This window comes from Amblyomma americanum, chromosome 7, assembly GCF_052857255.1.
Source record: "Amblyomma americanum isolate KBUSLIRL-KWMA chromosome 7, ASM5285725v1, whole genome shotgun sequence".
Taxonomy (NCBI): Eukaryota; Metazoa; Arthropoda; class Arachnida; order Ixodida; family Ixodidae; genus Amblyomma; species Amblyomma americanum.
The window spans coordinates 47,377,789-47,405,780 of record NC_135503.1 but is presented as its reverse complement, the minus strand read 5'-3'; the positions used below and the strand labels follow the sequence as shown (position 1 = coordinate 47,405,780).

At 46.5% G+C, this 27,992-nt stretch overlaps 1 protein-coding gene across 1 annotated transcript; it reads right to left on the bottom strand.

The window, feature by feature from the left end:
- Positions 1 to 40: 40 nt before the first annotated feature.
- Positions 41 to 27,582, bottom strand: LOC144099037 (organic cation transporter protein-like). The gene is made up of 10 exons (XM_077632051.1): positions 26,951 to 27,582; positions 23,721 to 23,824; positions 18,214 to 18,368; positions 16,295 to 16,463; positions 16,066 to 16,192; positions 14,209 to 14,321; positions 12,214 to 12,428; positions 5,555 to 5,733; positions 2,477 to 2,640; positions 41 to 854 (listed from the first exon to the last, which is right to left on the bottom strand). Exons 1-10 carry the CDS (start codon positions 27,356 to 27,358, stop codon positions 767 to 769), a joined length of 1,722 nt encoding a protein of 573 aa, XP_077488177.1. The 5' UTR covers positions 27,359 to 27,582; the 3' UTR covers positions 41 to 766.
- Positions 27,583 to 27,992: the final 410 nt, after the last annotated feature.

Sequence of the window (27,992 nt, the reverse complement as noted above, 5' to 3'; positions counted from 1 at the left end):
ATTCGTCGCTGCAGTGGACGATGGTTTGGAATACTGCGTACATGTTTTATACTTTATTTGTTCTTCAACGCTAATAGTGTTTCAGGTGATGAATGTGTACAGTTTAGGCAGGTTTAACAGATGTAGCGTACTCTGTGAAAGAAAGATGCAACAAAATGGCGGCTCATCTTGATAACAGCAGAATAGAGCACAATCTGGTCGGATGCTACCTAGGCAGAGGTCAACATGGGTCGGAGAAAATAGGATGAGCCATTTTTGGCACTGATATCATTGGGTGCATTCATCTGGAATAAATGCTGTCTTTATACTTTAGGCAAAGATTCGATCGACTGTCTTTGGTTGCTCTCACAAGTTGGCCAGTGAAGTAGAAGGACACTTGCGTGGCCACAGCCGTGGACTGCTTGATGAACGCGATTAGAAAACGCTGAAAGCGTTTCAAGTCATGGCACAGGTTCACCCGTTGGAATGATGAGAAAGGGCTTATACCGCTCAACCAAGTACCTCCTTGGCGCTGCGTAGCGTTCGGTCTGATGACGATTTGACGTAGATCGTGGTCCCGGATGATGGATAGCAGTGAATTCTGTGTTACATACATAGAAATGTACCATGAATCCCTTATCATGACAGGCGAAATACGAAGTAACCGGCCTTATCGATCATTTCCTTTCGTCATCGTGATGGGGTAGCGCGTCCTGTGGTTAGCGTCTTCCGAGCGGTGGTTCCCGTCATAGAAGGTGCCGAAGTGTGTGAAGTTTCTCCTAGGCAATCATGCTTCAGCCTGCAGGGGCTGCATTTCGACCGATTTCTTGTCGCCGTCTTCTTTGCCGTGTCTGAACTTGGAGGACTCTTCTAACCTGTTGGCAGAACAGATAAGCAGGAGTCTTGTTACGCTACGTAATTACAACTTTAGTCCTCCCAGCGAGAAGCGACAACAGAGAATCTCTGAGTGACCTTCCTGTTCGTGACTAATCTCTACCCTCCCCCCTCCCCTCCCCCAGCACTGTATTCTTCTGGGCATCCAAGTTATTAGAATATACCCTACCTTCCCCGCTCTTTCCTCGACCATATGCGTACCTTCCCCGAATTCCACAATTTCTCCAAACATTATGCTGATCTGGATCCAAACATTTTTCTGATCCTTTCCTCTTGCCTCGTTGCCACTGAAATCCCCTATTATTCATACCCCTGTTCCTTAAGGACTGAACGTGTTTGTGCGAGTACTCTTCATGACCTGTTGAACCTACTGCCTTTTAAAACGTCTGTGGCAGATTCTTGCAATTCCGTCCACTTCAGTCCTGTGCACGCGCCTTTTTGTTCAATGTTTTGAGCATTGACAGCAGTTTGGTAGCAAGAATTTAAAGAAATAATGAAACAAAGGAGGACTTGATGCATTATGTCAATCGCATTAATGCAGCAGTGCCCCGCTGAAGGTCGTGGCATCGTTCAAGCCGCTATCAGCAAAATGGGTGTGGTGGTAGTGGTTTTTATTAAAATAATAGCAAAAAAAAAACACTACCACCACCACCATTTTGCTGATAGAGGCCACGACCTTCAGCGGGGCACTGCTGCATTAATGCGCTTGACATAATGCATCAAGTCCTTCTTTATTTCATTATTTCTTTGAATTCTTGCTACCCAACTGCTGTCAATGCTCAAACTTTCAGCTTAAATTAAACCGTTCTGAAAACCTTTCGAAATAAAACTAAACAGTAAAGAATGGTATTATCTCCATGCAAATAATTCAAGCCCTTTGGGTAACATTTCAAGCCCTTTGGGTAACCCAGCGCTTTGCGCAATTTCGTTCGACGTTCTCTTCAAATTGTAACAACACCATTTGCCTACTACGCTGGCTTTAAACATTCTGCACTCTTTTAGGAACCTTCTTCATTGATTTTTGTGTCCCGGTGATTGGTGTGACAACCGATAAAAACGACTTAAGGGCAAGATTTATAAAGATTACTGTTGCCTTCAAACATTTGCTTACTACGCTGGCTTTAAGCATTCTGCATTCTTTTAGGAACCTTTTCATTGATTTTTGTGTCCCAGTGATTGGTGTGACAAACAGATAAAAACGACTTAAAGGCAAGATTTATAAAGATTATTGCAGCGAAGACACAAAGTCTCTAGTCTTTCGAGAAAGACGAATGCTCCGACTACAAAGTTTCAAGAATAATGCAGCCAAGGAGAATGACTAATAGTCGCGAGATCTGCTGTCGAGCAAAGCGACGGACGTTAAAGTGATAACGCAGAAAAGTAGCAAAAAGAAAATAAAGGGAAAAAAGATGGCAGAAAAGACAACTTGAAAGAAAGAAAAAAGGAAGAAAGGAAAAAAGAAAGAAAGAAAGACAGATAATAGAAAGAATGAACGAAAGAAAGAAGGAAAGAAAGAAAGGAAGAAACGAGACGAAACCGGTGGCGTAAAGGTACAGTAGTAATTTCATTTGGCGGCACACTATATGCGTGGCTCGTCTCTCACCTGTTGAACGAGAAGAACTTTTGGTCGTCGCCGAACTTCTCGGCCTCCTCGACTGTCTGGCAAAGCGGGTAACCCTTGGTCTCGGGTAGCCAGGCTGCCGCGATCCCGGCAGCCGTGGTCAGAACCGCCAGGAAGAGGAACGGAATCCAGGCACCGTATCTACCCTGGATAGACAGCCGTGATCGGTTATTCTCATCGAATTCTGATCTGCATCTTTCTCGCACTTTAGCGTTAGAAAGTGCGATCCGTGTTACTATTTTGAGACGCATTGGAAAGTTTTTCAAGCAAGTTAGTCTATTTTGTTTGGTTATGTGTTCTGTTATGTGTTAGCGCTGCCGTCCACCTCGAAAGGAGCAATGATTGGGAAGTTCTATACTGGTGTATTGAACCAAACTTAACCATGCTTTCGGGTATTTATTTTCGGATGAAGGTGTCTATGGCCGAAAGATAATTTCAAATTTTCCCCGATATGTTGCGTGTGGTTGAAAGGTTATGTTAGGCTCTAACCCTTATTGTTTTTAGTTACAGTAATTGAAGTAGGATATGTGAATGAGCAGTATTTATTTAAAGGGGAAGAAGAAAGAATGTACCAAAAAATGTGTTTTCGCATGAAGCTTGGACCCGCAAGGTGGCTCAGTGGTTAGGGCGCTCGGCTACTGGTCCGGAGTTCCCGGGCTCGAACCCGACCGCGGCCGCCGCGTTTTTATGGAGGCAAAACGCTAAGGCGCCTGTGTGCTGTGCGATGTCAGTGCACGTTAAAGATCCCCAGGTGGTGGAAATTATTCCGGAGCCCTCCATTACAGCACCTCTTTCTTCGTTTCTTCTTTCACTCCCTCCTTTATCCCTTCCCATACGGCGCGGTTCAGGTGTCCAACGATATATGAGACAGACACTGCGCCATTTCCTTTCCCCCAAAACCAATTATTATTATTATTATGAAGCTTGGTTCACACGAAAGAAGTAATAAATGCTGAAAACATACCCATCGCCACGATCAAAACAAAGCATCATCGATTAAGAGACTGAGTGAGGAGGCACAAAGGGGTTCATTGGCAACACATAACCTTCAACACACCTGAATCAATGGTCTGCTGAAAGAATGGAACACTTGTGGCAGATGTAAGGTACTCACAGCTTTATATGAAAAAAAAAATCGTCATAAAAAGTAAGAGCAACAATTGAACCAGCTAAAAAATCAAATGTAGAATTACAAGACACTGAAACCAGGAACTAAAAACCTCAAGAGCCAACGGTTCGACGACAATTTCTCTGGCGAGGCATGACATTATGATATCATCAAAAATGCGGTCGTTGATCAAGTCGGAATGTTGTTGACGTGTTGGAGCATAGCTGATTCCATGAGACGTGATCAAAACCCTACTTGGTTGGTGACTGCACTTTTAAGCAGCATATGCTTTCAATTAAAGAAAAAATAATTAAGGAAAACTAAACGAAATTGACGCGAATATCATATATTGCGCCAATTTGTATACGCTTGCTATACTTGCCCCCATTACAGAATTCACCATCAGAACAAGCACAGACGTGTCAAGTGCACTGCTCTGCGAAGCCATATTCCAGGAAAACTGCTTTCTTTGTGCTGAATCTGGATAGTATAGTCGTTCACGAATTCTTTTTATCTAATTCTCGGCATTCCGCAGCATCTTCTCCTGCCATTCGATATTCCGGCTGTCAGACTACTTTGGACCACCTTACAATTTGGTCAATATTAGAAACAATCTTGCACATGGTAGACTTCTATAAATAATCAAGTAACACGCGAATCCGAAAAAAAAAGATCGGACAAAATGAAGGACGATGTGGACGATTTCATGATGTGGTCAGCACTTCTGTGGCCATAAGGTGCTTTTCCAGCCTTGCGCTTTTTGAATTCCGAGATACTAGATTCGGTGCGCGACTAAGGACTACGCTTTTGGAAAAAGATGCGGGGTCAGAGAAAAGGCACAGATACCCCTTAAAACTCGAAATTTCATCACCTACAGCTTAAAAATACATTGATGACAGCTGCATCTAATTTTTGATCTTATCAAAAATTCGATTCCATGCCTCTTTCTTGGTGCGTCGATGTTTTTACTGCAGCAAAAGACGCTTTTGCAGCAGAGAAGATTGCAATGAAAAATTTTCCCGCTACTCGGCACCGAGACAGACCCCGTGAACACAGCTGTGAAGGATGGGATCTGCGCCCGCAAAGCTATGCCGATGCGCCTCACTTAGTACTCCTTTCATTGGCGTTTCCTAGCTTATAAAATTTCCATTTTCAGCGAGGATAGCATATTTGCCTTTGGAACAGGGTAATTTGTTGATACAGGTCAACATCAATTTATCATCAGTATCCCTCTGAAGCATTGTCTCAGAAGTAACAAAACTACTACGATACGACCAGTGCAAAGAATGAAGGCACAGGTTACGCACTCAATGGATCCGAAGAGGACAGAGCTAATGTATTAATTCTGATCATTTTTCGTATATTTTCTCCATTTGCCCGTGGCTGAGGCACTGTCATGCCCTAGCTGTCATCGAAACAAGCCAGTAGGCACTGCAAGCGGTAACAAAAGAATAGAATTGATAGACAATAATTGTCACACTGCACAGACAGGGGCTGTATTTTGTAATCCTTCCCCGTCCTATTCCTTTGCCTCAAAGCCTTTAGTGAACCCTGATACAAGGAGCCGGAAAACAGTGCTCGTCAAATGTCAAGCAATGACGTCACAGGTGGTTACCAGGGCTGAAGAAGAAAAAAAGGAATGAACCAGGAAATAAATCGTTAAAAAATATAGCCACATGTTTTCTTTGTGAGAAGAATTCCTCGCAGCCCAGATGTTCATGCGGTCAGGACTCCATTACCAAGAATCCAAGACAAGCGCTTCTAGTTCCCTTGGCTGCCACCACGTGGCGCATGGCTTTAAACGCTGAAAAATAGCGCGTTGACGTCATCCGTGACGTAAGAAAGAAAGATAATGAACGAGTGGCTGCAGAATAGAAAGTGATAGGCCGATAGGCTGTCTGAGCGCTGTCCCGAACTTTTGGTAATGCTGGCGACAGAAGTTACAGACGTACCAGGTAGACAACGTAAGGCACGGATGCGGTGAAGATGGCGGCCAGTGCTGTGAGGACTCCCACTGAGAAGGAGCGCAGCGGCGTCGGGAAGAGCTCCGCTGACTGTTGGTACATCATCATGTACGCCGCTGTGGTGGAGAACTTGGCCACGATCGATGAGATCAGGTGCACCAGGCCGGCTGCAAGCGAAGGTGCATTCGTCGAGGTCATCGTATAATGAAGACAACATATGAGTAGAACTTATACCAAAGATGGTATGATATACAGGCTGGCTATGTCCAGTATGAGCATGTAGCAACTTACTAAATGTTCCGTATTTTGTATCAGTAGAAATTTTTCAGCGAACTGACCATTACAGGAGTGCTTCGAGTACAGTGGCAACATCCTTGAGCTACAGACATGAAAAATCTGGGGGCTAATTTGAAATATACGGAGCTCCAAGATGGGATTAACAAAAGGATGCGCGCAAAGAAAGAAAAATTATGAAGACGCTCCAGTCACCTAAAGAGTGGGATGCGTTATCATTAGATTTCAAATTTGTCGCAGCTTCTGTTGCAGATTGTTTGTTTGCGTCGGTTTCTTTGAAATTTTCGGTCCATCAACCGCCATATTCAGACTGGTACCTGTAATAAGCAGCAGGTATGCGCTATGCGGTGACGGTACCGACATTAGGACATATAACATTTTTTTTCTGAATTTTGATTTTGATTCTCTATCTCGGTTGTTGCCTTGGTCACAACCCGGTGGGCAAGCTGTGATGACGTCACAAGGTTTCTTGACCTCCCTCGACGAATCATTATTTTAATGGCCACCTGCCACGCGGGGCAGGTTGTGATGGCGCCAAAAAGGTCATGTGACCTCTATCGACCAATGAAGGTGGCCCACAAGGGCTGGTTGTGATGACGTCACAAGGTCAAGCAACACCTCTCAGTGGTTATGGCGCTCGGCTACTGATCCGGAGTTCCCAGGTTCGAAACCGACCGCGGCGGCTGCGTTTTTATGGAGGCAGAACGCTAAGGCTCCCGTGTGCTGTGCGATGTCAGTGCACGTTAAAGATACCCAAGTGGTCGAAATTATTCCGGAGCCCTCCACTACGGCACCTCTTTCTTCCTTTCTTCTTTCACTCCCTCCTTTATCCCTTCCCTTACGGCGCGGTTCAGGTGTCCGCCGATAGACGAGACATATACTGCGGCATTTCCTTTCCTCAAAAACAAATTGTTATTATTAATAACATCTATCGCCCACCAGGGCATGGGTGAGATGGGGCGGTGGAACGGTGGTGGCGGTGGCCTTGTGAGCTAACTAATACGTATTCGAAACAGAACTGAGAGAGTGGTGTCAGATTTTATGTTTCCATTCAGTGACTGCTAAGGGAAGTGCATGATCCGCTGAGGCATAAACAAGTCACAATGAACCATAGAACGATGTTTGTTAAATGGCACGGACGAAAATCACGTAAGCTATCCTCCCGCCACCTTCCCAAAAGGATCTAGACCCAACTCGAGAGCATTTCGCTTCTTATCTGCAGTCGAACAGTTGGACCACAATCAATTGCCTCGCCATTTGCTCGGAATCAAAAGCCTCCAGTTTAATCGAAGAGGGGCCCGTTGAACTAACGCATCTGTATTTCACGCCCCATCGGTTGAATTAGTGACGTCAAAGATTGCGCCCATATCATTTTGTGTCTTCATTGCGTTCTTGCTTTTCCGTGCCTGTTGTGAGTGCTATCTCACATCACCGTTCCTTCTCTGCCTTTACATCTTTTCTTTGCCTTCTCCTTTCGAACTGGGCAGACACTGTGCCTCTCCATTAGAGGCACGTCCCGTATAGAGGCTCCACCATCACCCAAAGGGATCCTGGATTCCATACCTTCCATATTTGTAAGCAGCGCGGTACTATTGCGCGGTGCAGTCTTGAAGGCGTCCTGGAAAGATGTCGCTATCAGCTATAGGAACCAATCGTACACACTGTCATCTTTAGCTTTACGAGACCCTTGTGTGCAATGGCACTCGTTGCCACAGAAGGGCTGGTTATTCTCTTCCAAGCTCCATCATTTTCCGAACGTGCGGTTGACAGCGGAACTTCATTCCATTCGCACCAGTTGCAGAGCGGGGTAATGCCAGGCATGCAGCGCGTCTTACTGCAGATCAACGTGATAGGGCAACAGCGACGGAAGCTGAGTGACTGCGCTATTACGTTGCCGATATCTTTCGAGGTGCAGCTTATAAGCGTCAAGAGACTAGCTAAGCAAAAAGAAGCCCTTCGAGATAAACTCTTGCTGATTTCGTCTGTCACGCACGCATAAACCCGGCGTACTGCTTTTGCCGGTGCTTGCTATCTTGTTTAGCTTCTGTTCTTGCCTGTAGAATTGTGACATTGCAGTCATCGGAAGCTCTGATCTTTTCTCGGCGATGCCGAGACTGTACAGCGCTCCGTCGACGGGAAGCCGGAATGGACGATGCGCAGGGACTTTTAGAATCAAGGTTTGCGCACAATATTTGAAAAGACAGAGGACGCGGACAGAGTTGAAGCGGTCGCCCTGTGTACGAGCTCCTGCTCCTGGGCCATTCGACGGCGTGAAGTGGACCGTGGCTACTAAAAAAATACTGCGTTCGTGTGAAGCAATGTCTATAGGGACCACGTGGATAAATAATTTTGTGCTGTGAGCAAAAATGTCGACTTTTTTACGGACTTTCAACTGTTTTCAACCCAGTGTAAGTGTTAAGCCTAACGAAGACTACGGGCGAATTGGGAAGGCCGGCGCCCTGTTCAGCCTAACGCAATGGACGGCATCCGAGGCTATGAGCCGGGGACGATGCAGATCAACAGGGCGTAATATACGAATCAGCTACACGCTATGTGGCACAGGGAAGAAGCAGACTGTATTCGGAGAGAAAAGACGCGCCAATTGGCCATGAGGACGCCTTCGCTGGACACCTGGCCTACTGACTTAGGATCCCTGATGCAGATAGACGACATAGTTGTGATTGTGCGTGCGCGTTGCGTCCTAAACATGAAGTAATAACGAAGAAACCAGCGGTTCATCACCGAGGCGATGGCAGCAGCCGCCGGAAGGCCGGACTTAGCGGACGGACTCAATATCAAGGTATAAGGTGAGCAAAACATTATCGTTATTGGCATTCCGAACCAAGAAGGTGGCTAAAAAGTTATCCTTAACCTAAGAGCACCGAGGGGAAGGGAATACTTGTGAAGCATGAGCGTTTATCAAATACTCCGATAGCATATGCAAAGGTGTAATCCCTGGAGTCAAACAGGTCACCCGGAAGGTGAAATCAGACGAGTCATTCCGTGACAAAAACCGACGAGACACTTAAAAAAGAAAGATCAGTTTTCGAAATTTTTACTGCATTCTTCATCATAATATTGTGTTACGAGACAATATAAATCCGAAGGACCGGAAGAAGGAAATAAATTGACAAATCAACATTTTATACAAACTGCCGCTTTCCCCTTAGCATCTCTCGCGGAGGAGTCTATACTAAACAGGAACATATGCGGGTTAAAGACCGTTAAGGAACTTCTGGACGAAACAAACGCAGCCTAGGAACTTAAGGTTACAGCGGCGGCACAAGCAGTATTTTTGCTTGCTTTTTTCATTTTTCTGGGTATTTAATCTGTCGATTGCTTGTTATACAGCAGCACAGGAGTGCATGAATGCCATGTCTTGAGCTCACAGGTTAGTGGACGTATAGGAGGCATTTACTGTCTTTTTACAGCAGTAAAAATGCACAGTACAGGCATTCGACTGAAGTTGAAAGGGGGCAGGTTGAGAGCGGCAAGGGTAGCGGCCGTTCACGACCAGCCACCAAAAACTGGTTCTCCTTCCAGCGGCGATCGGTTGCAATGACGTGATCAAAAACGCTTGTCAAGCCCCGGGCACTTTTGTTTAGAGCTGTCGTGTTTTCAGCTATACTCAGCCCAATTGGACAGTTTCGCCTACGGAGGCGAAACTTCAAAGTTGCATCCCCTGAGAGATGCTTCGCTTATGCAGTTTCAGCGCACCGAGCAGACACATCATAAAATCACCGCAGCGGTGGCTAAGTGGTTGAGCATCCGCCTCGCATGCGGGAGGTGCGGGGTTCGATCCCCAGTGCCACCGTGTACCCACCGGGGATACAATGGGTGCAAGCTTTCCCCTGGCCTGGTGCTTGGCTTATCAGGGGTGAAATGCTTAGGAAAGTGGTCTTTGACCCAACCTTGAGTAATCGAAAATACCTTGTGCCATGGCGCATCTTTGGCCATAGATGCCCTTGCGCCATAAAAATTCATAATCATCATCATCATCACATCAGACAGTTATTTTCTAAGTGCTCGTTATAGGTCAAACTTTACACAGAAAGAGGACACAAAAATGAGCAAGGGCTAGAGTGGAAGGTGACTGCTCTGTGAGGCTGAGGGAAAAGAACGCCTCCTTTATTTTCAAATTCTGTCAGATTGGCCAAAAATGGTGAATCACACCCTTCTCCTCCTTCTCTCCTTACCATTTCCGCTCACTAGCTTATCGTTCTATCAAGGACTATGGTAAGGAGGGGCCCTGAACAAGACATGTCCCATTGTCGAAACGTTGCCAAGCTCCCTGAGGCTTCTCCCTCCCTTGTTCACTTTGTGTTTGCAAGGGCTGCGCCGCGTCGCGGAAGGTGCAGGAAGCGCAGCGCGGCGCTGCAGCGGAATTATCCTACCGATTGGATGATTTCCCCAGTGAAGTAACGCGGGCTGCCATCGAAGCGTACGAAAGCGCGCTGGAGGGCGGCACGCTGCGGATGACCGGTCAATGAGGCGCCTGCGCTGCTCGCATTGAAAAAGTGAATGAATTAAAGAATTAATTTATTTATTAAGGAGGGGAGGGGCTCCGAGAGAAGCCCATGAATGTGGGTATGGGGGAGTTGGTAATAGAAGAAGGGCTGAATTTTAGGCCGGAGTCTTTCGGTGCTAAAGGTGTGGGCGCAATGCACAGATATATGCACGCGGTTTGTACTGCGCAGTATGTGAGAAATCGCAAGCGTCTGTATGTGAGAAAGCGCAAGCTTCGAACAATGATAATCTGGCAGGCATATTGATATTAAAGAAAGCATTGATCGAAGAGGCTTCCTAGATTAGTACTTATTTCCGCAATATTGTATGTATACCCACAGTTTTTACTTATTGTTATTTATTTAAAACCGCGAAGCACATCCTCATAACATTGTTCTTTACGCGAGTAAGATTCCGGCTAGATTTGCAACACTATTAGCAAATAATGACTGTCACCACCGATGTACATTCACCAACACACCGTTCTAGAGCATTCGAGCACCGCGGAGTACACTTTTGTCATTTACAAGTGTCCTAGGTTTCGAAAACTCACCTTGTTGTGCATGCACATTTCTACGAAACATATTTAGCTCGCCATGTCTCTAGAAGCTATACCGGGCTCAAGAGGAAACAGCGATTATCATAATTGCAGAATTAACACAGCTCGCGGTTAGAGCGTTCTAGACAGGTGTGTGGATGGCTGTACAGTGGTGCGCACTCATTGTGTGCAGCACTCAAACAATGCTATGCGGAGTAAGGCAAGAGAAATTTTAAAGCAGGTACTGAGTTTCAATCACCACACTTGCCCTCAAGCTCTGCCTGATGCGCATACAAGCTGCACAGGCACAAGCGTCTTGCCCCTAAAAAGGAGCTAACTTAAAATTTCATTTCTTATGCTCCACATCACGCTTCTGGAGCACTTGGACAAAAATGCCCACAGGTGTGGATGCTCCTGAATGTTCGCGGCAATATATTCCCGTAATCTGAGCCTTGTATAATAGAACGTTGTTGGCAGGCGCAGCCAGTTGATCCTGATGCATGTCACGTGCAGTTTAGCCTTTCGCCGCCTACGATTGCTTTGTTCCTTTGGAGGTATTACGTACGCCCTACGAACAGTTTTCTGCAAGTAACTTCATTTGTATTCCTGCCTGCTTGCGGCTGGCAGTTGGAAAGCAGTTGTGGCGTTGAGTGCGAAACTGCCGAAAGTTTAAAACAAACGCAAATTTGGAGAGAGAACAACGCACTTCAGGAATGTTCAGCCAGCATGCGCAGTATCGTCGTCCTACGCGTAGCAAGATGTGAGCGGGACCTTCTTTGTGAAGATTTCTGGATAATAAGTGTGTAAGCATCCAGGAAGATGTTGCAGCGCTATCCTGGGCCTTCGCGGTGCCTTGGTTTTGCCAGAATTTGGATGGGATGGAAAGCTCTGGCCAACGGCAACGTGAGAATGTATGAATGTGGATATTCCACGAGGAAAGAAAAACCGCAGCAAGCCTCATTCGCGGCGGACACCTCAACCACGTCATGAGAGAGAGGATGAAAGAAAGAGTGAAAGTAGGGGGAGATCAAGAATCGCCGTACTGGAGGAGGGCTCCGAACAAATTTTGACCACCTGCTGCTCTTAAACACGCAGTGTGATGGCACAGCACATAGGCGTCTTTTGTGCTTCGCCTCCATCTAAACGCGGTCGCCGCGTCCGGGGTTCGAACCCTCGAAACTGTGCTCAGCAGCCGAACGTTACGACCACCTAGCCTCTGAAGTGTCTCGCACTGTGTCGCCCGAGCTCGCAACAAGCCTCCGCGCCGGCAGTCAGAGGAAAAAGGCTTGCAGCAATTGCGGTGACTCACACGAGGGTGCGACCACGGGCGCCCAGCAAGCGGCAGCCGTGAGGAGCACGAAAAAGACGTTGGTCCAGCGGCGGCCGAAGCGGTCCATGCTCCACCAGCCGACCGCGTTGGCCGGAACCTCGACCAGCGCCAGGTACAGGAAGTTGAGGAACTCGTTGCCGCTCAGGTGCGTCACGTTGATGTGTAGACCGCTGTAGGCACAGCTGTCGGCAGACCTGCAAGAGACATGGCACCGTCGTACGCCAAAAGGGAAAGCTGTAGCCGATAGCACAGCCAGAAATATAAGCAATAAACGGGGAACCGGATCGGCTTCCATCGTGTCCGTCGCCAACTCCGTGCTTAACGCTGGCGTCGTTGTATGGACCAGTGCAAAATTACGAAAATTGCCTTGTATACTGATGTGCGCAGTAATGATGGGAACACTCAAAGTGGTGGTGGTGGTAGTGGTTTTATTAAAATAATAGTAAAAAGGAAGGAAAATATGTTTGCTAGCCCCGGCATCTGCCATCGATACTGAGGCACCTGAGCTGGGGCAGCGGAAATAAAGGATAGCAGGCAGAATAGAGAAATGAAATGAAAGAGGTGAGGGGACAGGAAGAAAGGATAGGGGGAGAAGTAATATGTACAAAATATTTACATAATAAGAAATGTGTCCAGGTTGTGCGCGTGATTAGTTTATTTTAGAGGAATTAAATCAAGTTTCTGTCAAAACCGCTATTTTAGGGTCGTGCAAAAGCAGAAGGGCCTCCAACTCAGTTGTCTTGTTTATGACACTTCTACAATTAACATTTAGTATTTTCAGGGCCTGAAGCCTCTTTTTTGATTTCTTTCTAAGCCTAAAGTGAGGAGCTCTTGTTTCATTCCAACCATATAGTACGCTATTAACGCTTAGCTTATCAAAGTGCCGATTTATTTTTTCTTCCTGCGAAGAACTTGCAGATGAAGGTTCTTCACCTATAAAAACATTAGCGGAGCATCTAATTACATGGTGTGTTAGCCGTGCGGTAACATTATAAGCTGTTGATGCCTTTACATTGAGCTTTGTGTTGTTCTTTTATGGTTGTGTTTGCTGACCTCTACATGTCTGTCTGCGCACGAGCAGACAACTTTTCGTTTTATCCAGTTGGTGGCTGGATGTTCTCCTGAATGTGTATAGAGGTGGCGACACGGAGGCGATGAAGATACGTGGAACATCAAATCGTATAGTTGTCTCGTGACGTCACTTTCCTGCAGTCAATGGGCGGTTTGAATTCTAATACCAGCGCATAAAAAAAATTAAAGGAACAAGAAGTAAGCTTTTTCTCACATTTGAGTTGAAATCATTGTACTCTATGAGATATTCTCTCGCATATTGCTTGTATCTGCACATGCAATGCGCACTCCACCTGTAGTATTCGCTGCCGTAGGACATGCAGGTGTTGATGTCTGTATCATCGACACCTGCATGTCGTGTGCAGAAGTGACACACGGCACAAAGTGGCACTGTGGCCCAGCAATGTGCCACACACTGACACTACAAGTCTTCTGCTTTCATCTCAGAAATTAAGTTGCAGCTGTAGTTTTTCTTCTCGTAAGTCGCGGCACTGGCCTCATTTTAATACCAGCCTGCATTCCAAGTTTTTTAGCCCCATAGGTAACAGTACTGCTAAAAAATATCAGATGTTAGAGGAACTACATTGACGACTACCTAAACAACTGTTTAAGGAATAAAAAAAAATTGCCACTAGTACTTCTTTCTTAAAAACGGATTGACCAGCTGCTGTTCATAACTTGAGGGTGCTGAGCAAATGCACTCGAACTATTTCTTATTCACCTGGACGCAGTTGTAACAGCTTCTTTAATTTGCTAGTAACCGCTCGCCATTGGTATGTTTTCTGTATGTCGACAGCATACATTTTTGATTAAAAGCAAATGACAGCACCATTATAAGCAGTTAGTTTTATATCATATGTCTAATGGAGGTTGCCAGGCGGAGGTAATGGCCTAGTGGCTCACCACACAAGCGTGAGAATGAGCAGACATTTTCGTATCTTGGGCTTAGTGATCAGGTCGAGAAAGGAGCCCGATTTTTCCTCTTCCTCTTCGGCGCTGATGGCTTGCTGAACTTTCTGAAATAGATAACCACAAAAAATTTGAAAGTTTGCAGTGAAATAGTGAAATAGCACTATTACCAAGTCGAAAAATACGACAAAAGTTTTTTGACGTTCTGTCGTAGAGTAGTAAAGTTGTGCATTACTTTTGTGTTCGTCTGTCGGTGCAACAACAGACAACGCAATACTGAAAAAAAAAATTGGTGTTACTGCAAATACTTCTTTAGTTAATATAAGTTCATATCCCAAAATACTACAAAAAGTGTGTTTTGACAAAGCAACCATTTCAGTTGTCTTTTTTTCGGCAGAATAACAGAGCGATCATGCACTAAAAAAGGCAGTAGCTGTAGGCGCTGCTTTGAAACGTTCAAAGAAGGCTTCAGTGCATCGCATGCGGCACAGGACGGGGTAGCTATGCTTTTTACGATGTGATTTCTTCGACTGTTTCGGCGTACTCACCTCAATTCTGTTGTGCACTCGATGCGGGCAAAATTGGCGGACATAATTTTGTGGACAAGCATCTGAGCACAAGGGTCCATTGGCAGTGTTCGACGGGAGAAATCAGTGCACAAAATTAAAAAGAAGTTTACAGCTGGTTACGATAGTGGGTAATGATAAGTTTGAGTGCAGCTCTTCACACGCCACTTGCCACCGCTTGCAGGTAGCGTGTTACGCTGCTAGCCACCTTCCGCGGTAACCCGTCGCAGCCACCTTCAGGTGGCATTCGCTCTGCTACTTGGACAACCGGTTAAGGCTACAACGCCGATGATTACGCCAAAGAAGACGATGATGCTGACCACGACACGGAAAGCAGGAACAGCCTCCTAAGAGCTGCCCTCTCAAAATGCATCGATGCAGACGTGGAAGGTCTGCCGTTAAAAGAGGTTGGATCCTAATAATGGAACTCAGACTTGTGTAATGCGCAAGATGATCATAAATTGGTAATGGCCACTGCATAATTTATAAAGTCGAATATCAGCTCTAACTGGCGTGCGATAGTGATTACGCAAGGACAGAGGCAAATTTAATGGCGGCGAGGGGAAGCTCGCCTGCCCAGCGTCCAGCGAGAAATTGTACATAGAAAAAACATTATGAACCACATTTTTTTCGACGAAAAAGTCCAAGAAATTCGTGCTTAAATGGTACCTCTGCCCCCAACCACCACGTCTAAGACAGCCATAAATTCACCCCTGCACACATAAAGGTGCAGTTTGTACAGGGTGCCCGTGCAAGACCCCTTCCATCTATCGTTCCTCTCGCCCCGGTCACCCGAATTGACTACGAACACAAGCACACCTTTTCCGGAAAACTTCAATACGTTTGTTTTGGGAAAGGTGGCGCGATGTGCCATGGGTGGTCACGCGAATGTTCACGTTGTGGTCACATGATCATGCCGCGGTTTGTTGATAGCACGTTTGGGCCGAGTGTCTCCCCAGTCTCTCTGTACCCGGTCAAGTTCGGCTGCAGGGACGCTTATTTACTACTGCTGCGACGACAGCGACATTCTTTGCTTAGGAACCTATGGATTAAGAGCTAGCGCGTTAAAAGCTAGATAATAAGGGTATGACAGAAGCAAGTACTCTTAACTATCAATACCTGCTTGCTAACTTATAAAGAAAGCACTCGAAGTGCGGTCCTTTGCAGCCTAGCAGTACATGATATTTCTTTGAATCTGGAGGAAGCAGCATCAGAAGAAATGGCAGAGAAGGTAAAGGATCAACAAGTGGTCCATTTTGAGGCTTTGTCGGCCCAGAACACTGACCTTGAGCTTCTGGTCGAGGTCTATCGGAGGTTCAACTTTGTTGCTGGCGGCGACGTTGCGCAGTATGGCCGAGGCCTCGGGCAGCCGGCCCTGCGACAAGAGCCACCGCGGAGATTCGGGGATGATCCTACAACGAACACGTGCGGCCCGTCAAGGACGAAGAAAGGCTGCTCGGCTCACTAGCGGAGCCGCGCGGGGCAGTCTAAGTGAGGGACGTCTGGAAGCTCACCTCAGATACAAGAAGAGTGGCACCGCGCACGAGGCGCACACGGTGGCCAGCATCACCCAGGTGCGGCTCAGGTAGGCGACCAGCGGCAGCAGGCACATGCCCAGAGTCCAGCCCATGCACGCCACTCCCAGCATGAGGGTGCGCTGCTTGACGCCGACCAGTTCCAGCACTGCATGGAACATGCCCGGGAAGTAGGAGTGGTTCAGTGGGGTTTCAGAGTAACAAAAGTGGGGTTTAACGGGGTCCAGCACTGTGTGGACACACGCTGCAAGCAGCAAGGGTTCAGTGGCGTTTAGTGGGGTCCCAACGCTGCACGGACACACCCGACAAGCAGCAGTTATTCAGCCGGGTTCAAGAGAAGTAAAAATGGTGTACAGCGGGGCTCCAGTGTTGCATTGCCACGCACACGGACAGAAGCAGTGGTCCAGTGGAGTAGGTAATAAAGGTGCGGTTCGGTGGCGTTGCAGCATTGCATGAACACACTCCGGAAGCAGCAGTGGTTCAGTGGGGCTCTGGCACTTCATGGACACACACCCTAGAAGCAGCTGCATTTCATTGGGGGCGGGGAGGGGGCGCACGTAAAAGAGTAGGTATACCAAATTCTAAGGCGACAAAAGGTTTGGCGGTCTGTGCGCATAGAAGGCGGGAAGACAAGAACCAAGTGCCAGCAAGGCTTAATAAATATTTTGTTTAGATCCTAAAGAAGACGCGAGCAACCTTGGTCTGCTTTCAGAATTTATCGCTTTTGGCATCAGTATGTCGTTCGAAAGGAACCGCAGATTCAAACCCCTCTCGGCCAGCGTCACGGGAGTAAGCGTAATCAGGTGGGTTGGATAAACAATCGGCCGCTGAGACTGTGGTGCAGTGGGTGAAATGGTGCTGAGGAGAGAGGAGGAGAAGGACTTTAATGAAACAGGAGAAGTTAAGCAACCCGGTCCGACCGGACACATTTCGCAGCGTTTCGCTGCGACACCTCTTCCTCCTTGTCCTTCTTTCACTCCCTCCTGCTGATGACAGGGTTGATGGCTTATAGGGTTTAAGGCCCCAAATGCGTCTAATGCTATGAGGGGCGCCGCAGTGGAGGGCTCCGGGTAATTTCGACCATCTGGGTTTTTTTAACGTGCCCTGATATCGCACAGTGCACCGACCTCTAGCATTTCGCCTCCATCGAAATGCGACCGCCGCGATTGCGATCGAACCCGCGTCTTTCGGGTCAGCAGCCGAGAAAATGTGAAGTGGAGGCAAAGAAAATAATAATAATAATTAATACACTAAAAAGCTACTGCATTAGCGTAAGTCATTACAGGCTGTCAGGGTCGTCGGAAGTCGTCAGCACTCAGAGCTGAGTTGACATGAGCTGACATGAGCTGCCTCATGTCAGTGGCCAAGGAAAAAAAATTAAAAGGAATAGAAGGCAAGAAATAGGTGACGTCCAACGATGCCGCGCCGGGTCTCTTTCTACGCCTTCTTTCTAGCACTGTATGTTAGCGTTCCAGTCATTTGCAGCAGTGTGTATTGTGTGTGTGTGTGAGAGAGAGATAGAGAGAGGGGGTAATTTAATGAAAGCAAAGGTGGATAGGCCAGCCGGCGGTAAGGTGACCCTGGCCTGCTACTCCACACTGGGGAAGGGGAAAGTAAAATGAGAGTGAGGGTGCGAATGGAAGGTGATGATGCCATAACACAATAGATTGCTTGGGGTTGTCTGGGTTATAAAGGGGACCACACAGACACTGGGTGGCACTCATCTCGCGTAGACAACTTGTAGAACATGCACCACATGTCTTCCACATGCAGCATATGTCTTGTACACACACTAGTTAACATTGCCCTCACACTACGCACTATCGCAGAAAAATCTGAAAGTACACAGACGAACGTCTCGGCACAAACGCGTATGCACATGTGGGGTCCGCACTCACTAATGATGTAGGGCACCTGGTCGATCTGGGGGTCCAGCAGCGCGTTGATGAAGCGCATGACGACGAAGACGGCGAAGTTGGTGGCCAGCACTGAGCCGAAGCCCGAGAACACGGCCACCGCTACGATGGCGAAGAAGACCGGCTTGCGGCCGTATCTGGAAGAAAACGGATAATGAGAAAAAAATGCATTTCAGCACCTTGCAAAAACATTTTTTTTTGTCTCGGTGAATACCGTGATTGTATGTGGAGGCCACTGATACACTGGTCGCGTTCATTGTGATCATGACTCATCTATGCACTGATAACCACTTTGTTACGTGAGCCTAGAAAGAACCCCGAAACTGAACTGTGAGCGTTGTTTGTGTAATTGTTGTACGAGTAGGTGGTGTGAAAGCTTCTGCAGGTGATGTTAAAGTTGACAGATGAGTATCAACTTTCGTAAAACTGTTGTCATGGCATTCAGAAATAAATCATCTTCATCGATTTTTGATTACTCTTTTTCATAATATGCCTATTCAAAGGCGTGTCCGAGTACGAGTATCTTGAAATCATTTTTACATCCAACATATATCATGGTCCAAACATATTGACTTCATTTGTAATAGAGCCCTATAAAAATTAGGACATCTTAGACGAACATTAGCTCAGGCTCCGAAGGAAACCAGGTTAATATGTATAAATCCTTAATCCGACCCATTCTTGACTATGCTTGTTTTGTGTGGAATCCTTGCAAGGTAACAGAGATTAAGAAAATTGAGGCCATCCAAAGGAATTCAGTTATGCCAAGGAGTCATCGTAATGAAAGTGTGCTTGGTTTTGGTGCCTTGGTGACATCGCTGTTCTAACCGGTTTCTAAGAGCGTTAACTCTTACTACTTATGTTTGTCAAGGACGCGTCTGCGTGCAGTTAAGGTCAAAGTGACCAAAGCAGTAACCACGTGACCATACTATATAACACAGCAACAGTTGGCGCGTAGCGCCTCATTTGATGCCTAAACTTTCGATCCGTTATATATGTGCCAATATGGCGGCCATCTAAGTGGGACCAACCACCACCCCGACCACCATTTTCATAAAATTGGGGGGCCACCCGTTCGACGCAGAATATTCGAAGTGGTGTCAAGTGACTTGACATGTTTTTGAGAATAAAATTAGTACTTGCGATGAAGCCCAAAATATTTATGGGATTCGCAACGACGACCTTTCCGTCCCCAAACCGCGCATTCCGAGGACCCTCAGGCGGCCATTACGGCCGAGCCATTTGTCGCTGGGGTCCGGATGGTGTCAAATGATCCGTCGTGTTGTGATGCACACATTTATAAAGTTTATTAACTGATATAAGAAGAAAATATACCAGATATAGCGAAGGTGGCTGTAAATCGCAGTAGTAGTGGAAAACCCATGAGGCAGATGGCGCTGCTTGTGTCTTAGTAGGGATGTTTTCGGAAAGAAGACATCCGCGGCTGTTTAGGTTTGGTCCTCTCCACGTTTGATGAGCACACCGATCTAAACACTTGAAGGTCCCGTAGCTAACGCTATAAAGTTGAACAATGATGTAGCGTTGGGGGAGAATTTTTAGATCTCTTGCTGCCCTCCTAACAGAGTGTTTCTTCTTTCATGCAATGAAACAAGTTAGGTAAAACGGCAAAAGTCCACTGTCACCAACAATGAAGTAAATGAGTTAGTTTCTATAAACGTTACGACGCAGAACGCACTAACTTGTACAGATAGCTCACAGCTAATATTTTAGGCCATATACTATTCAGGAAAAAAAGTCAAAAACAAAAACAAGAACGGAAAGTAAAGTTCTAGTGAGGAAATAAAGATTTGTTCGAATCCACTAACGACCTTTTCCATGAGAATAAGTCCGCACACCCTGCATCATGGAGTTCTTAAATCCAATAACCTCCCTCGCTGAAAGCACACCCACAAATAAGTATAAAATACGTGCATTTGCATGAGAAATGTCATAAAGGGGCGCTGAAGAGCTACACCACGCAATTCTCGTTCTTACTGACAACCTACTACACGGCCCCCTTTGCGGCACTGGTTTGTTAGACGGTGAAGACGCATTTGTTGCTGAGGAAGTTGGAGTTAATAATAATGATAATAATTGGTTTATGGCGAAAGGAAATGGCGCAGTATCTGTCTCTTATATCGTTGGAAACCGGAACCGCGCCGTAAGGGAAGGGATAAAGGAGGGAGTGAAAGAAGAAAGGAGGAAAGAGATACCGTAGTGGAGGGCGCCAGAATAATTTCGACCATCTGGGGATCTTTAACGTGCACTGACATCGCACAGCACACGGGCGCCTTAGCGTTTTTCCTCCATAAAAACGCAGCCGCCGCGGTCGGGTTCGAGCCCGGGAACTCCGGATCAGTAGTCAAGCGCCCTAACCACTGAGCCACCGCGGCGGGTGAAGTTGGAGTTAAAAATGGGACATTTCGAACCCGTGGCGTCAAGGCGAGAAAGGGCTTTGTGATCGCAGGTTGGAAGAGCATGAATTGAAGCTTAGCCTAACCTTAGAGAACCGCGCACAAAGACAAACAAAACTATCAAGCATTAAATTTAAAATTTGTCGCAGCTTCTCTTGCAACTTCCACGCGTGTTTGAGTCAGTTTCTTTACAATTGTAGGTCTACGAACCGTCACATGCGGACTGCTATGCTGCAGTAGCAGGTATCCGCTATGCTGTGGCGGTGCCGTAATTGGCATAAATCGCATTTTTTATGATTTTTGATTTTACTCTCTATCCGGTGATCATGGTGATGGTGACGTGGCTGTGCCTTTTGTAGCGGGTCGCCGCTGCCTAGATAGCACGGCGTGGGTTGGTGTATAGAAACTAGGTTGCTCACAACCAGGTGAGCAGGTTGTGATAACGTCACAAGTTTACGTCCTCTCTCTTCACCAATCAGCTAATTTCGTGACACTGGACATCGGCGGGGTGTTGGTGTCGCAACTCTAATGCTTTCGCATTAAAAACAAGAGCGACCAAGCTACTGCTAAACGCGAAAAATTCAGCGAAAAGCTTTCCCCTCGGCGGCGTTCCGGCTGCGACTTGATTTTGCGAGCCCAATGTTCATTCTAGTTAGGACACGCTTAGCAAGCGGTTGCTCAGTGTACGGTCTGTGCGCGGCTCAGGGAGCAGCTAGTCCTGATGCCTCGCTCTTACTCTTGGGATGCTGGATATAGTTCGTCGGCCATACCCTCCCCCCCCCCCCCCCCCCTTCCCCGCCCCCTCTCCCTTGTACTGGGCAACAAACATACCGCGTCAAGCTCCGTCCGCAACTCACTGAAATGAGAGGCGACCCAGACCTGGGTCGTGCAGTAAATGCTTTATCTTTCTCTCTTCCGAACATGAGCAGCGTTCATCTGGCGATGATTTTCGGTTTGACTGCGAAGCCCTCCACCTCACGTACGACGAGACTTTGCCGTCGCCGACGTTCCTTCTCCCCCTCACGGGCACGCCGCATCTCAGCGGGCTACGGCGGCTGATTCGATAGCCCCGCGCTACCTCGGCTCTGAGCCGCAAAAAAAAAAAGACAAAGTGGAAAAGGGCGCTTGAGGACGGCTCGTGCTATATCAGGCTTCGAATTCTTTCTTGTTTGAATAGTCCCTCTCGCGGGTATGTGTCAATCACGGACGGTACAGCAGCAACAACAGCTGGGAGGCTGTTCACGAGTACACGATACTGATCGAAGTTGAGCATAGTGTATAACAGCATTTCGCTGTAAAAATGTCTCGGCGTCACCGCTGTCAGCTTGCTAAAACAACCAATGGTGGCAATACCCCCATGTGTATTATTTTTTTTGCCTTTTATAGGTTAAAAGCGCACTTGTAGGCACACAGTAGGCATACAGGCACACTTCAATTTGACCCTTGTGCACATTTAAACGTCTCTAGGTTTGCCAGGGCAACACCGTCAAGTCAAAGCCTAGCTGAATTTGGGTCAGTTCAGTGCTGCCCTGATAATATCATTTTCACCGTTGTGCACATTTAAGTGACCGATCACTTGTCTCTAGGTTTGCCAGGGCAACACCGTCAAGTCAAAGCCTAGCTGAATTTGGGTCAGTTCAGTGCTGCCCTGATAATATCATTTTCACCGTTGTGCACATTTAAGTGACCGATCACTTGTCTCTAGGTTTGCCAGGGCAACACCGTCAAGTCAAAGCCTAGCTGAATTTGGGTCAGTTCAGTGCTGCCCTGATAATATCATTTTTTTTCACAGAAGTGTCGAATGTAGCTGAGGAACAGATCTTATTGCTCGAGTCCTGTGGTTTGAACCTTACTACGATATAATTTTTTTTAGCTGCGTACAACAGTGTACTATGACTACAGCCCCGGTGTTAGGAACATACCAAACCATGTGCTTGTTAAAAAGTGACCACACAATTTTTTTTTCTGGTGACACCCTTCTAATACTCTGAAGGGGCAATCCCAAGACGCTATAACAAATGGTGTCCATAATAAGAGCAGCTGAGAGCGCTAGCGTCCACGTGTAGTCATCAAGGCGTGGAGTGCTGTGTTAAAGATATCTCCGTTGTGGCTTTTATTCGGTTTGTGTACATGGCCTGCATCCTTTTCGTTTGTGCTCTTCTTATTATTTTTTATTGTATTTACCCCGCGAAAAGCTGCAGCAGCGTTGGCCTTGCCATTTTCCAGTAGCTTTTCCGACTTTGTTTCGCGCCGGACGCGCGATAAGGGAGCACCAACGCAGGTGTTACTCTCAGGGCGAGCGTTGTGACGCGCCTTATCTGAAAGGTCACCATGTACCGCGACAGCGCTATTAATTTTTCCTGGATATTGAGATAGCTGCCCGTTGTTTACGGCTTTTTTGTTGGGAATAAAATTTAAGTGAGAGCGGGATAAGAACTGATGAAGCGATAAAGTTTGATGTTTGCAAAGATAAAATTGCGCCTCTCCTCTCTCAAGACACTAACGACTGGGAGAAGCTTCTGTCGTGCTGTCAACTTGGCCAGGCTGAGGACAAACAAAAAGGATAAAGGGAGGGCATTCACGAAATGTAATATGTATTTAGGCGGTGATACAATGGGTACCAGCTTTCCTCCTGTTTGGTGCTCGGCTTCTTTGGGGTGAGATGCTTGTACAGTGGGTCGTTGACCCCACCTTGAGTTCACGGCAAAGCAGGTGCTATGCCGCTCTCTTTTCACAGATGTCCTTTACCCCCCTCCCCCCCCACCCTCTCCAAAACAAAACACACCATCAACATGGAATTAGAGCGTCACATGATTGTGTTAAGGAATGTCCAAGAAAGATTGTGAAAGGAGGATGTGTTTGTGGGTCATGTGACCTCGCTACCAATGACATCATTTCATGCATACGACGTCTGCGAGATCTCGGGATGGTATCGCAATGAGATATGACGCTGTAAAAAAAAAAGAGAAAACTCCATGTAAGCAAATAAACGAAAAGGGAGCAGAGAGTAAGTGAAGAACAGCGTTGAACATGAAAATAATGAGTGCTGGTCGTTGTGTGCTCTGATGAACTTACCTGTCAGCCATGGCACCAATGAAGACAGTTCCGATGACGCTCCCCGCAGTGCCAACAGAGTACACCAAGCTCGGGAGATGACCGCGAGAACAGACCAGGTCCCACTGCGTGTTGAGGACATATGCACCTATAGTTCTGACAAAGCTTCCCAAAAACAAAGAAACCACAGAGGCTTTTCATTTTCCGATGGTGTTGTTAGCCTCGAGGATACAATTTCTGCACATTACGAATATTAACGTGGCACATACGCTACGTTAATATTTCTCGAACATGTACGTCATTTTTTAGAACTTAGCACTAATTTAACGAATGTAATCTCCGGTAAAATTAGTAGTGAATTAAAAGAGATGGCCGCTGTGTATTTCTATCATAATTGCATGTCAGGAGAGAACACTTAACTACTCGAGCAACTATGCTTGGCTGCTTAGAGAGTTGTTGCTTTGTGTTTATGTTATTTGAGGGGTATCGTGCCTAATTAGCTGAGGATGTAGGATCAGGTGCCAAAGTGGCGTATACCAGGTAAGCTTTGACTGCATTGCAGCGTCAATTTTTGCTGTTTTCGATAAGCAGAAGTGTGGTTATTGCTAAAGACGACATGCCTGTAGATAAAAATGTTTCCACCTCCTTTTTCGACACCAGGCGTGGCAGAGACGCGAATTTACCACGTAATCTGGCGCAAGTTCACGTGGTATACATTGCTTTTGCTTCCGACCGTACTTTGCAGAACTACCACGGGTAGAACTACCACGAAATTAATTAGAATAAAATTTGAGGACACAACGAGAACAACAGTAACGGCAAATAAGTCGCGTTTTTGATCAGATCCCAGGTACCTTATTTCGTTTGCCGCGTCACCTGAGTAGAATGCTTGGCATAGTTAATGGAGCGTCAATTTGACCCCGCTAGGGTTTTAGCTTGATACTACGTAATCACAGAAACATAAGTAAAACCTTTTAATAAGATAAGTGGGGTTCTGATTTATGGTCTTACCGCAACCCTCGCAGAAGTTACGGCATTGTGGTGTTTCAAGGACTGTGTCGTTTGTTAGCAGGCTGAAGTTTAAAAGTTTATAATATTTTCAAGAAAAAAAGTCTTTCTACAGATGTCAGATATGAAGAATTGTTAATGATTTATGAAGGCCTGCCCTTTACCGCCATACTGCTGCAGAGAAAGTGCAAGTTGCATCTATGGACTGCCTTGCGCTCGGGACATCATGTAACTCATTTAAGCAACGGTATGTTTATATAGACCGAATATACTGGCTGGGTCGCGACTTTGCTTTCGTATTTGTCTTCTACTGACTATAAATAGCCTGCCTCGGATTACTTCGGGTAGCGTTAACATGGAATTTAGGAATGTTTGATTTAGGGCCGTATTCTATATAAGCTGTCCTGTTTCCGTTGTGCATTTTTTACATACATACATACATACATACATACATACATACATACATACATACAGGAATTTTATTGAAAGATATATATATATATATATATATATATATATATATATATATATATATATATATATATATATATATATATATATATATATATATATATATATATATGCAGTACATACCGTGTGCCCGCAGAAGCGCAAGCGCTTGTGGGTGGACCACGGTCATCACAACAATGCGCGGTCAGTACAAAACGCTGAAAGTACACAACTGCCATTCTTAGCAAAAAAAAAAAAAGATAGAAGTATTTCCTTCTTTTTTTTGTAAAAGAATTTCCCTTCCATTAGGTCCTCTGTTAGTGGTCACTAAGGTATGCCCGCGGCTTTCAAGCGTCTGTGGCAAGCGACCCGGCTATTGGTTGGTTGGCAACCGGACCTCACCATTGGCTGAACATTTCATCCAATTTCAGCCAATGGTGAGGTCTGGTCGCCAACCGCCCAATGGTCGGGTAACTTGCCGCACACACGCTTGAAAGCCGTGGGCATACCTGAGTGATCCCTGACATATGACTGAATTGACGCTAAATAGACAACGGAAAATGAGCAGCTTATAAAATACGGCCCTATATTCATTTTATTCAGTCCGGGAGCGCTCGCTGCGTGCCGTAGTGCAAAGGCAGAGGCACCTAAGCGCACCGAAAACTCTTTTCAGAAAGATTTCAATAAAATAAAGCCTATTCTATATACAACGCACCAATAAGTGAGAGAGGTCGTTTAATTACACAGCTGTACAGTTCTGTTTTGAAGGAAGGAAGCTCACAAATCTTTAACGTTTCAAGGCTAGCCTTTCCAAGCCAGCCTTTCTGAGAATCAGCAAGTACGGGTTGCTCGCACGCACGCACGCGCAAGCAGCAGCACTGCGCATCTCGTTTTATGTTAAGCTCGCTTAAGGACCTGAAAGCAGCTGCGCGCCTTCGGCGAGTGGCATAATTGAAGTAAAGGGAGAGTCGGTGTGTAAGAAGGGCGAACTAACTGGCCTTGAAGCAATGGCGTCAGCGATACGCCCTTTCCTAAAGAGTTGTCGTCGGACTTGGCAACGAATTCGCTGCTCGGGTACATTCGTCCTTCGCAGTGACCAGATTGCAGCGCCGTACGTTTGAAGGGCGTGTGTCCGTATTACGGAGGCGTCATTTCGAAAAGTCGGAACATTTCCCTGGAATAGAGAATACTGCTTGCGCTGCCAGAAGCTGTAAAGGAAAGCATCAGAGTAGGTTTGCGGTTTCGTTTTAGTCTGCACAAGATCTCTCGCTTCATGCAGCACTGATTTTGAAAAAAATAATTCGCAACGTGGGTACCAATCTGCGCTTTTGAATTATTCTTTGAAAAAAATTATAAATTGCTTTATTAAGAAGCCCGACCAAGAAGGCATATATAAATAATTCAATATTTGTTTCTCGATTATCTTTTCGTTCAGTGCGGCTTTTCGAGAGACTATGTCAACCAGGGAAAATGCCTTGCACAAAAGGAGAAAGGAGAAATCGTTTGCTTTACGTTTTCTATAAAAAAAAGTTAACGTTTAAGTTTTTACGGACAAGAACTTTAAAGCTAGCTTGCAAAATTTTTCCAACGACCGTAAAAGAAGACTTGCATGGAATAGCAGTAGCAAACACAACCATTCTTGTTCAGACATTCAGACAAATAAATGGTTACAATCTTCTCCGCGGCGTTAGAGGCTAGAGGTCAAGTCATCATTCCACGATCGAACCCAAGCCATAGATTACTAGTAAAAGGTATAAACTGTTCCTTACAGCAGAATGGCCACTTTTTTTTACCTTTGTCGGCACCGTCTCGTCATAATGCAGGTCGTCGTAGCGAAAGAGTTCACATGGCCTCCTCGGCGCGCTTTCATTCACAAACCACGACGCGTTCCAAGGAGCGTGCGCATCTCCTACGGCATCGGGGAGGCGCTGTGTCGTCGAATTCACATCCCACAGAGGCAACATGGAGCACTCATCCTCACTGACCACCAGCCTCCGGATCACTTCCACTTGGGAGGCGTTCATGTCCAGGGCATCCAACTGCGGCACGACGCATCGATGGTCGGGCTCCGATAGGAGAAAGATGAGATTCATCGAGAAGAACGGGAAGAGCATCTGCGACGGCAAAAGGAACATCCACAAGAGCAGCTTCTGGAACCTGCCGAATCCCCCCAACTCTTCGATCACGTCCTCAAACTCCATCGCCTAATCTGTTTGCTTCTCTTTCTTTTTGTTCTTTCCCAGTCGTTACATCGATGATTCCTGAAAGGACACTCGCCGAGATATGCGGGAACAAGAAGCGTCTGGTTTTCTTTGTAATAAATAAAAAAACGCAATGGGTTTCGACAACAGCCCAATGCAGGGTGTGGAAGCCAAACAGAGTTGTTCTACAGGCGTCTCGCGCCTGTTGCGTTTTTCGCGTCTGCGTCTAGCGCTGCCAGCAGCGGAGACCCGCAGATAAGAGAGAGGGGGTTGAGAAGGAAGGTGAGGCGGAGGAGGCGAACAACCTTGTGCTCGATAGTCTCCGGCAAAGCTGCAGCGAGAACGAGAGAGAGAAAGAGAGAGAGGCGTCATGTTACGCGCGATTCTTTATGTTTCCTCTGGGCGCGTTTCCTCTTGTCGACGCACGATGCGTGCCGACTACGTATGCCCTGCAAGCACTCTAGTTGCCCATATTGTATGCAGCTGTGGTGTTCAAAGAAGGGGGGGGGGGGGGGCGTGCCGTTATACCGAGTCGTTCGGTCGGTCAACGGGTTGGCTGGCTTTCCGAGTATTTTAGTCGAGCAGCTTAGTTAAGACTAACGTCATGAGGATACTGCAGAAGCGTGGCGGTGTG

Coding starts and splice junctions, on each gene's coding strand:
- LOC144099037 (XM_077632051.1), bottom strand. CDS start 27,358: ATGGAGTTTGAGGACGTGATCGAAGAGTTGGGGGGATTCGGCAGGTTC. Junction 18,369..23,720: donor ATTGGTGCCATGGCTGACAG/GTAAGTTCATCA, acceptor GTTTTCTTCCAG/ATACGGCCGCAAGCCGGTCT. Junction 5,734..12,213: donor GCCCGTGGTCGCACCCTCGT/GTGAGTCACCGC, acceptor CTTCGCTTGCAG/CCGGCCTGGTGCACCTGATC.